Source organism: Columba livia, chromosome 4 (genome assembly GCF_036013475.1).
Source record: "Columba livia isolate bColLiv1 breed racing homer chromosome 4, bColLiv1.pat.W.v2, whole genome shotgun sequence".
Lineage (NCBI taxonomy): Eukaryota > Metazoa > Chordata > Aves > Columbiformes > Columbidae > Columba > Columba livia.
In genome coordinates, this window is record NC_088605.1 from 6504980 (window position 1) to 6516414 (window position 11435).

Sequence of the window (11435 nt, forward strand, 5' to 3'; positions counted from 1 at the left end):
CTTGAGACAACTTCCAAAGAGTTCAATAGGGGGGAGGAAAACATGATAAAACCATGTTCCAGCTACCCCCTGCCTGGAACAGTTCAATGAAGTGTTTTGGAGGTCGAGACATGCAGCAACAGCCAGACTGACCTCCAGATTTCAGGCAGAGAGGCAGGGCAGTGGACACAGAAATGAAGATTCAATTATCATGTGTGAACTTTTCCTCTTTTTACAGTATTGGAAAAGACAACTCTAAGTTGCAACACTTGATTTTCAAAAAAAGCAAAACATTTCTTGCATATGCATGTATGTGACTACAAATATACCTGTATGTGACTACAAATATACCTGTATGTGACTACAAATATACCTGTATGAACCCAGTAATTCAGAATTTGAAGCTGGCAAAGGTAAAAATAATTTTAACTTGACTAAAAAATAGTCTCTATATAGGACTCTGGAAGTTTTAATAAACAAGCAAGCAGACTGAAAAATAATAATAATAAAAAAAATCTAACTACTTGAAACAATAAACAACTCCCAATAATTTCAGTGAGAACTGATACAAACCTGACCCCCTTTCACAAGTGCCAGGCCATTTACATGTACCTAAATTACGTATTAGCTTCTACAATGGAAATACCTGAAACTTAAATCTCTATAATCCTCCACATTTTGCATTCACTGCTGTGAAAGTGGAATCAGTATTTTAAAAAAGCTTTTCTCTCTAAATCAGATTACTGTAATTTACACCATCACTGCAAAGACTTCCTTTTTGGCTCAAGTATTTCTTGCCAGAGCTTTACACTACAGACTACGCTTGTACCTTGTACCAAACGGGTTTCGTCTAGGTGTTTCTTAACCAAAGCCTGAATTTCTTCATTAACAATTTGATCATCCTTTAGAGGAAGCCTGGAACTGTCCATATCCTATGTAGGTATAAAAAATAGAAAGAAAAAAATTTGTATTATGTTTTGATTAACTAAAAGACATAATGTTTAGAAACACAATAGCAGAAATTCATAGAAAGCCAACAAGTTTCTCATTATGCTGTGTTCCTTCAGCTCCTAGGATATTGTATTTATTGAGGCAGACATCGTTTCCTCACCACTGATGTGGAATGACCATCTGCAAGCCAGACTGAAGCAAGCTCTCTAGGTCCACTTTAACATTGTTCCAAAAAACAATCTACCTTTATTTTATTATACTGCTAATAAGCACTAAGTTTAACTGAACCATCCATTTTTAATGTAGGATTTAAAGTTCTCAGAAGCAGCAATTTATAAGAAGTCCTGAGCAGATATAAGCACAATATTTTAAGTTTTATGTTTCTATTTATAATAATGCCAGGATCCAGTCCACCTCAAGACACCATTATAAAATGTTCATATGAATGAAAAGTCAGCTACATCTAAATAATTCATAATTATTCAGCATCATGTATTTATACATTAGGTTCTTTCCATTGTTATCTAAAACAATCTGCTTGACAACACTTAGAATTGATTCTGAAATTGAAAGTTTAGAGCACACTTTTAACAATGGCTCGGAGTGACATTAAAAAAGGATACTTTTTTTTGCCCCAAGCACTGCTCTGATGTTTGTAAGAAGCAGAAGGCTCAAGAGTTAGTAGTCAAGACGCTGTTACTCAAGATGCCAGAAAAGCAATCTTCTTCATTCCAGTATGGAGATAAGACTTGTACATAAAGAAATCTTTACTCTTTTGTTAAGCCAACACGGGCAAGGCAACAGTCTACAACTCAAATTTAGCTTTAAGTGATTCTTTCATTAGTTTTGCAAGAGGAATTACCTGTTTGCTAAATGCTAACAAGTCAAAGTAGAACACTAACGATGGCACTACCAGCAGTTTCAACACGGGACATCTATTACAAGTTTTATTCAGAATGTTTATAAGTCTTCAGAGTAGTTTCCTGAAATGGTTACATTCTTTATCATTAGCAGATACTATTCTTCAAAATTTCTGACACAGGGCAATTTTTTCAGCCAGCTTCTACCTAATTTTCACTAACAAACTTTCCTCCTGGTGCTCAATAAAGGGGCTATAACTTCAGCCCTCTCATTTACATCCTGTCCACTTCCACATTTGTTTAGGGTTAGAAGTGATGTGTTTCTACTAAATAGCAAGGTTTATTCCAGACACCCCCACAACTCCTCCCATAGTAATGACAACCATGTTTACAAGAACAAAGGGAAACTATTCCCGACTAATTCCACTATCAACATGATACAGCTGCTGTCACCAGAACTGAGTACCTGTCCTAGCACGCTCCCTCATCCAGCTCTCATACACAACCATGTCCTGGATCAGCTTCAGAAAGTTTTTAATCAACACACATATTACATTCAGAACTGATACTTATGAGTTATGGCAATGAACAACTACGCCTTCTAAGTTTTTACCCATCTAAAGTTTGCATTTAGAACATGCTAACTCAACATTTAAAATACCAAGATAAAAGACTTATCTTCCGTCTTTATAATATCGTGCAAGGTTACCTGAATGGGTGTCAAAAGGTTTTCATGAAGAAAAACACATTTCTCTTCACCGAGATAGCGTACTGAAACCATTGATCCCAAACCAGCTTTGTCCACTAAGGATTTGTAAGTCTAGAAAAGTGAAGAACATTTTCTTAGAAAGAGAGTATGATCTTATCATTCCTTATCATTTTAGTTTTGCATCTATTTCTCTGTTAAGATACCACATCTACACATAACTCTGGAAACAAAACAAGTTTCTAATAACATTTCTAACACATGCCTAATAAAGTAGTTACTGGACTATACTTGAAATTAATTTACTTTATTAGAAGGAGTAAGGAATTCAGTTCAGGTGGCTGTTATTAACAATCATTAATCACTCATCTCAGCATGAAGAAATTACTGATATTAAGAGTTCTAATTGTGGATATGTTAATGAAAAAAAGCCCTCCTTATGGTGGATTGAGGGAATAATTAGCAAATCAGTAAGGCTTGCTGCAGGACTTATACTGCAGTTCTCAAAGCTCATGCAACATTGATAATAAACTGAAGGCTTAGTTTAGGCATATGATGACTTGAATAACATCAAAGGTGTTATACCACTGCAGTGCAACGATGAAATCGTGCTCAGGTATTCCAAAGGCTTTAAAAAGAGATGAGAAATAAAAATTTCCTTTAAAAGCCTCTGAACTCTTCCCTAATAGGTTCAAGGTTAAGTTTTATCTAGTCCTGCAGTAACAGCTCTGAGCAGGCCTAGAACACCAGCAGTGGCAAGAACACTCCTCCCTACCTGAAAGGCACATCTGTGCCCCATTTAAAAGAAAAAAAAAATTATTTTGATAGAGTACATGTTTGGTTTTAAAAGGACAGATCAAGCAGACAAAGACTTTCTTCCCCTTTGCTGTTTTTGCTTCTGCTATGACAGCACTGGCAAAAGGCCAGTCTCACCATAAGAGGAACACGAGCCTTCCCAGGAGTGACTGGGCATGACAAGAGTTCTGCAAAGCCATTCCATTTGTCAGGAACACATCCCTTTTTTGATCGCCTTCTTTCCTACCTTGTTTTTTCCCTCCCCCTCTCACTACACAAGCCTTCCTTGCCAGGGCAAGCTCCAGTCTTTCACTTTATGCTACACTGTTCCTCTGCTAAATGAGTTTGAAACATCTGCACTGCATGAACCACACTTCAAAGGCATCATAAAGGAAACTTTATGTGTGACAAGTATCCAGTCTGAACTGTTCAGATACTTGCAAAGAAACAACTGCTAAGATCAAATAAGTAGGTTTTTCAGAACATTTTATCAGTAAAATCTAATAGTAGAAATGCTGATACTGATGCACGGGTTGGAAAATAAAATGAACGATCCATTTTTCCGCTTCCGCTCCCATTCTATTCGGCCTTACTTACAATAAGTATCTGCTTACATTAGATTTGCTTACGAAAAGCCTCAGCTAAAACACAGTAACACGAATTACACTGCACGCTTCATACCTAGCAAAGTTAAGAGTATTAAACATTGACTACAACTTCAGCATAATTAATCTTCCACAAATTTACATCTTCATTTATTTCACAACTACTTTTATGAGTAGCTGTATCCAAAGTAGTCAAGTAAAACTATACTGGCTGAATACATTAAGAAATGTTCCCTGTTCACCTCCACAGGCCAATTTGCCGAGCCAGCCATGCGTGGCAGCTCCAGAAAGCTTAGTTCACTGGCTCGTACAGCACAGCTCAGGTTTTCATATGCACAAAACCCAGATTTCACAAGTTATCTGTGGCAGGCAGCCATCACACAAGTCATTCCAATTATTTTTGTCTCAAATCAAGAACCATTGAAGAATCAACAGTACTTGAGGCACAGTAAAACAAGAATTTAAGATAAAAATACAGGTTATCCTTAGAAACCTATTATTCACCCTTTTTCTTCCTATTCTTAACTGCAGTTCCATGATAGAGGGAAGAAACATGAGACTAGAGAGAGAAGGAATTAACGCTGTACAGCACAATGGTTTGGGAGGGAAGTCGTAAAATACAAAAGATATAAAAATACATTCCTTTATCTCCAGGCACAACATACTGAGTCCAAACACTTACAACCTCTGCCAAGCTCTAGCTGTACAAAGACTTTTAGTCTCCCTTCAGGTCACATGTAAGAGTCCACAAGTGCAGCTGTACTTGAGAAATTCACACTTGTAACAACACTGTCCTTAGAAGATGGAACTGCAGAACCAAAGGGAGTTAGGCCAAGCCTATACTTGCCATTGCAGGCCACTGGACAGGAGACATTGGATTGTCTTGAGATCTTCTTTCAGCCAGTACCAGCTTTTGCTCCACCAGGAATGCTTTCATTTTATGGCTATAGACTTCTATCCACCTTCTTTTTTCCCATGGCTCATCATCAAATTCTACACAAATCTACAGGAAGGAAACAAAGTCAAGGAGTGACCAACCACAAAACTCAAGACACATGCAACATGCAAAAGGATAAACACCAATCTCCTAAAAAAATATCATTAGAAATGCTTATAATGCAAAGATGATTATTGCCTTTCTGTCACATAATAAGGCAATCACTAAAGCATTCCAGGCTGACCTAGTATTTCATAAGTGATAGACAACATTAACTGGTTTGCTATTGTTACTGTCAAGATAAAAGATTAATACTCCTATTTAACCCTACAATTCAAAAAGTCCTCTGCTGCTCAAGGGCAGTTAAATGTGTTAACTCTGCCACCACTTATTACAATCAGGGAAAAAACACAGAAAAAAAAGAACTTCAAAGGATTGTATACAGAAGCGTCACATGCATTTTTCACAAACTCTAAATTAGAGTACTTGAACAAACAAGCTGTTTTTCCAGAAATATCTTAAGAGTCCCAAAGAAGAAGTTTAGTTTATTTACTGAAAGCACAAATGGCAGTAATCCAGCAAAGGTGAACAAATTATATAATATGAAGGTCATTTACCGCCTCTCTTAATTGTTATTAATCTTTACAAATCTCTGAAGACATAGAAACTTTTCAAGGGGAACGCAATTGTCACTTCATGGCAAAAACCTGGTGGCTTGACCAGTTTCTTTGGGATGGTATTACTCTTCTTTCATAGGCAACACAGGGAGATTAGCAAAGGATTGGGAAAGATGACAAGTACCACTTTGCCAATACCAGAATTGAAATATCTTGTTAGAGATCACTGCTCTTAGAAAGATTACTCCCTCTTACCTTAAAATATAATGACTCAGTCTAAATACATTTAACTAATTTAACAGCAGAGAAACCTCAGTTGAGTGAATCTTAGAAACATTGTCTTGTGTTTAGCTTCCCTCTAAGGGGAAAGGCAAGTAAAAGCATGCACACAAAACAGCATTACCACAGAGAGGAGGTGTAAAACTAATGAGTGCAGAAATGAATTTAGTTAATTTGAAGTTCACAGAAACAAAGAGATAAGCAAATAACACAAGTACAAGAACCAGAATGGCTTGTTTTGTCTATAGTATCAACACCGCACAAACAGGAAAATACAGTTCAGAAAACACTTTCAAAACTAGCTGACAGCCCTTCTATTCTGTAGCTTTCTCCTGACTCTATACCAAAAGATTGAATATTTCTACTCCTTTATAGACTTCTTTTTTCCCTTCCAGTCCATTACTATTTTAGGTCCAACTATACACTACTCTTCCACAGAGCTGCGAGAGAGGAAAAGAAATACCATGTGTTTTGGGTACAAAAGCTCTCTACGCTTCAATTTTCTACTTTGCAACTTCTTTAACACTTTCACTGGAGAATGCATTAAGTCAATCCCTTCTGGCAGAACCGTAACCGGTTACAAGGCTCACAGTAAAGTCCCTCACAGCACCTGCTCCCTCTAAGTCCCAGAAAAGGTCCTTAAGAGCTTTCTGCAGCAGCACCATTCTCCTCCTCACTCCAACAACAGCATAAGGAGAGCCCAGCTGGCCAAAAGGGGCCAAAACTCTGGCACTGCTGCAGATCCACAAGCTCAGCCTCTAACAACCAGCAACTCTTCACAACAAAGTTACCACTTTCAAAAAAGAGTTAGAAACACATAAGATTTCTTGTTATTTGACTAGGAGCAGGTGTTCAGTCAAATAATCAGAGGTCTCAAAATCCTTCCCATTAAAAAAGAAAAGCAAGGAAACCAGTTTAATGGAAAGACACTACTGTTCTTGCTGTCAGAACCAACTGCCACCAAAGTCCCTTGTGGAAATGAATAAGAGGACCATGTAATAAGCTGTCTTTACTATAAAGGAGTTTTGTCCTTAGCAAATACTTTGTATACTATAGTAATTACTCAGACATGGCTGAATAGTTTTACTGACTAGAGTTGCCAAACAGCCTTCCAAGAGCTTCCCAGTCAAAGCGTGAAAGTCACTTGACTCTCACCCAAACTACAGTTAACAAATCACACTAAGTTTGCAATAACTGATTGCACATTTAAAAATCCTGTTGGTAATCATTATTTAGAAGGGATCACCATGCAAGAAGCATCCAAGAAACTTCCAGCACCATACAGGAATGTAGTACATCTTTTAAGACAACCGAAGTATTTGTTCGTTACCAGCTACTTCCAAGTTTCTTCCAACCAAAATGATTCTATGATGCTCTTAGGGATGTGGTTTAGAGCTAAATTTAGGTTATGGTTGGACTTGATGATCTTAAGGGTCTCTTCCAACAAAATGATTCTATGAAAGAGCTAGAAAGAAAAATCACCTGTCACACCAACATACGAGTGTTTCAGGTTCATAAGTGCAATGTATGGGAAAAAAAAATCTTTACAACTGACAAGGTCTTAAATCATGTTTAGGAAACACGCAGAAATAAAACCTAGGTGCAATAAAACCCGGAAGTTTTCCAATCACTGGTGGAAGAGAGCACAGTTCTAATTAGTTTGAGGTAATTTCCGGCATCAGTACAAGCACATTGGGGGCTTCAGTCAGAGACACACGTGTTTTCCAGCATGTTCAGCAGACAAGTTGCCCCAAAAGACTTCTCTCTCCCAACAACAACATATATATATATGTGTGCGTGTATACAGACACCCATATATATACAGATATAGAACGCACACGACGTTTCCAGGTCACAGGGCCAGCCCGCTCGTTCCAGAAGGTCTCTCCCAAAGTTCCCCGTTACCTTCAGGTCCTGTTTGGAGATGTCCGTGTGCGAGACCGCCCGGATCTTGCCCGCCTTCCAGGGCCATTCCAGGACCCGCGCCGTGTCCCATGGCCCGTCCTCCTCCTCCCACAGGCTCAGGAACCTCTTCCCCACCAGCAGCGACCAGCTCCCCTCGAGCCTCAGCACCATTTTAACTCATCGGGAGGCCTCCGGGGAGGGAGCAGAGGGGAAAACAACATCAGAACCGGAGGGCGGGCAGCGGGGCTCCACACAACGGGCCGCGGGGCCCGGGCGGGAGCGGCGGCGTTTCCTCTATCCTCTTCCCTCCCTCTCCCGGCCCCTCAGACACCCCCAGGACGCTCCCTTGCCCACGGTCCTGTTAATCATTGCGGGAGTGGGTGGAAAGCAACAGCTCCGAGCCGTCCCCACCCCGGCCCCCGCCGCCTCTTTGTTCCCTCCCCTCCGAGGGACCGAAGCGACGGCTGAAGGGAGCGCAGGGAAACAGGCGAACGGGCCGAGCTCCTCCCGGACGCCTCTCGGCCACACCAACACCCCGCTCCTCCCCGTCCCCAAGCATTGCCCCTCACTCTCACCTGCTGCCCCGGCCCGGCCCCTGCCGCCGGTCCCCACCCGGCGCACCCCGCGGTCACAGGGCGCCCGGGCAGCGGGTTCGGCGATCACGGTGCTTCCCCCCACCCGGCCCCAGCAACAGCGACTGCGGCGAGCGCTGCTCCCCAGACCGCGCACACACCCCCCTCACCCGCGCGCCCGCCCCCTGCCCCGTCCCCGGCTCCTATTGGCTCTGCCGCACCAGAGGGGCGGGGCTCGCAGCAAGCCTCCCGCTGCGATTGGCCCGGAGAGGCGGTGCCGGCGTTCCTGGCCACGCCTCGAAACCGTTGCTCAGCAGATGGTGGATTAAAATGGTGACGTATCCTTCCGCGGAGCTGTGCGTGAAGGAGTCCGCCAGCCCGCCCACGTCCACGAGGAGCCCAAATATGGGTCCAAATGGAAAAACAAACGTGTTTGAGGCCGTGGCGCCCCTTGAAGCTTATGTTTCTACCTCAGGCAGGCTGAGCCGTGAGCTATAAGGGTCGCCTTTGGGGTCAGCGGAGGGATCTGAGGGAGGCAAGAGGCGTGAAACGGCACTTATACGTGCGGTTCGCGGCGTACTCAGATATAGCACAGGGGGAGGGGGCACCAGTGGGGCGCTTCTGCGCAGGCGCGATGGGCGCAGTGCACCTGCGGGGGCGCTGCAGGCCGCCGTCTGCGCGTGCGCGGTGGCGGTTGGCGGCGCCGGGGGCGGGCGGAGGCGCCTCTCGGGCCGCCATCTTGTGCGGCTGTCCTGGAGCTGGGGGGACTGGGGACAACGGGCTCTTGTGTGATGGGAGAAGTTGTAGGGGAACAAATAAAGTGCGCTAGAGGTGCCTTGGGAGGTTAGAAAGCTTTAGAGGAGCTGGAGTTGAGCTGGGTTAAAGTGGTTCATCTACAAGTGAATGTTGTCCACCATCTCAGATCCCTTATTCATAGAATCATTTGGTTTGGAAGAGACCTTTGAGACCAACTGTAACCTAAATCTAACACTGAACCACGTCCCTAAAAACCTCATTTATACATCTTTTAAAGCCTTGCAGGAATGGTGACTCCACCGCTTCCCTGGGCAGCCTGTTCCAATGCCTCACAACCATTTCTGTGAATAAATGTTTCCTAATTTCCAATCTAAACCTCCTCTGGAGCAACTTGAGGCCATTTTCTCTCATCCTGTCACTTGCTACTTGGGAGAAGAGACCAACACGCTCCATGCTACAACCTCCTGTCACATGAGACCTTCACGCTCTTCTGAAAGACTCCAGAAGATGATAGAATCACAGAATGTCCTGAGTTGGAAAGATCCACAAGGATTGAGTCCAGCTCCTGTCCCTGCATGTGACAACCCCACAGTTCACACCGTGTGTCTGAGGGTGTTGTCCAGTCTCTTGTTGAACACTGTCAGGTTGGGGCTGTGACACCTCCCTGGGGAGCCTGTTCAGTGTCCAGCACCTCTGGGTGAAAAACCTTGTCCTAATGTCATAATCATAAGAGAACCAAGTAGTTAAACTGCAACTACGTTAAGCTAGCTGATCGTATTTTGCAGTGACCTAGCAAGACTCGCATTCTCATCTTTTACCATAAGACTTTTCTACCAGAAGATGTGGGAGGAAGAAGATCAAAACTGAGTAAAGTACCCGAGGCCATGAAGTTGATGAGTCATCCAGTTTACTGGAAGCTGGTGGTGTTCAGCTTGTGCTTTCTTTGGGGTTCCTTCCATCACAAGAGATGTCTGAGCTCCAAAAACTCCCCGTTGGACAGTGGTGAGGGCTTCAATGCGGGTGGGGTATTCCTGCCACGCTCTGGTCTCATCATCCATTTTGTCAAATCCAGTCCCACATTTGTGTTAAATTCGTTATTTTTTTTAATTTTCCCCACCGATTTGCTTCAGGACCTTCCACTGACCACTTGCCTACTGCTGCATTCAAACAAACACGTTTGTTTATGAAATCAAAAGGCGTTAAAAAAAAAATCCCTGTGTGCCATGACGAGGGAGCAATTGTCCTTCACACCATGGAAATCAGGCAGCTCAAGTTCCTGGGTAACTTTAAGGCCTCCCCAGTGATTCCTCACAACAAGAAGCACCTGGTAATATGTAGCATTTTCAGCAGGGAAAACAAACGAGCAAACAAAATTGAATAATAGAAAATGGGCCTAATATATCAGCAACTGCATGTAGACTGCTGAAATACTCGTTAGTGGGCACTGAAAACAGGTATGTTTGCTTCTCAGATTTAAATATTTAGTGTATAGACCAGGCCTACAAAATAGAATTTGTGAGAAGATATTGTGTAAAGCAAGCTGTAGTTGAAACTACCAAATTACTTGTTCCACAGTAGGTATTTGGCTTTTGTAACAGCAGCTGTACAACATTTACATCATACAACACAGGTGTTGTCTGTTCCCCTTATTTAAAACTCCTTGTTTTTATGGCTACACAACACTTTGCATTAATGAGTAGCTGATTAATACATGCAGGAAGGATGATATTAGGCAACAAGAGAACAATGTTAGTCAATACAGTAGATCAAGCTGTTGGTAGCACTCCAGTTGTTTAATGGTAATTTTTTTCCCCCATTAGCCCCAGAATAAAGTGTTAAGGAGAGGTTTGAAAGACAATAATGTGGGGTTTGTGAATGAGCAGCTCCCATGTGCAAAGAGTATCATGAAGATTGATCAAAGGTGTTTTAAAATGTATTAGTTTGAGTAAGTACTGACCTAGAGGGCCAAGAGAGCAAGCAGAGGGTGATGGCTACAGTGACATAGTCCATGAATGACATTGAAAATGAACTTGTATAGGCAATGATGCTGGGTCGTATGATCAAAATGCAATATTTTGAATGTATATAAAATAAATTAGCAAAGACCAGAAGATAAAATGGTGAAACGGGCAGAGTAAAAGTTGACAGCAGCTTAGACAAAAATCACACACTTGGGGTGCAACCAAGTTTTCAGTACTGAAAGAGCAGAGGTATCCAAGCCCCAGGGGCTGGAAGCTGAAGCCAGGTAAAATATCGTTTCATTTTCAGGCAGAGAAGATAATGAGATATTTGCTTCACTTGCCTAGAATTCTTCATTCCTTGGAAAAGTTAGATCAGGGCCAAATACCTTTTTAAAATTATCTGGCTTCTTTAAAAGTTCTAAATTTGGAGTAAGCAGTGAAATCCTGGGTCACAATGTCAAAGATAGAAAATTTTCTAAGTTGTGACTATAAACATCTCTGAATTTGTTACA

At 42.2% G+C, this 11435-nt stretch overlaps 1 protein-coding gene across 1 annotated transcript in view; it reads right to left on the minus strand.

Moving 5' to 3' along the window:
- The window catches only part of KDM3A (lysine demethylase 3A), a 33057-nt gene extending 24690 nt beyond the window's left edge, over positions 1-8367 (minus strand). Inside the window, exons 1-5 of the mRNA XM_065060260.1 lie at positions 8210-8367; positions 7635-7823; positions 4744-4899; positions 2500-2610; positions 809-911 (exon numbers count right to left, since the gene is read on the minus strand). Of these exons, the coding sequence (XP_064916332.1) occupies positions 809-911; positions 2500-2610; positions 4744-4899; positions 7635-7805 (541 nt within the window). The 5' untranslated portion in view covers positions 7806-7823; positions 8210-8367. The remainder of the gene's footprint in view (positions 1-808; positions 912-2499; positions 2611-4743; positions 4900-7634; positions 7824-8209) is intronic.
- Positions 8368-11435: the final 3068 nt, after the last annotated feature.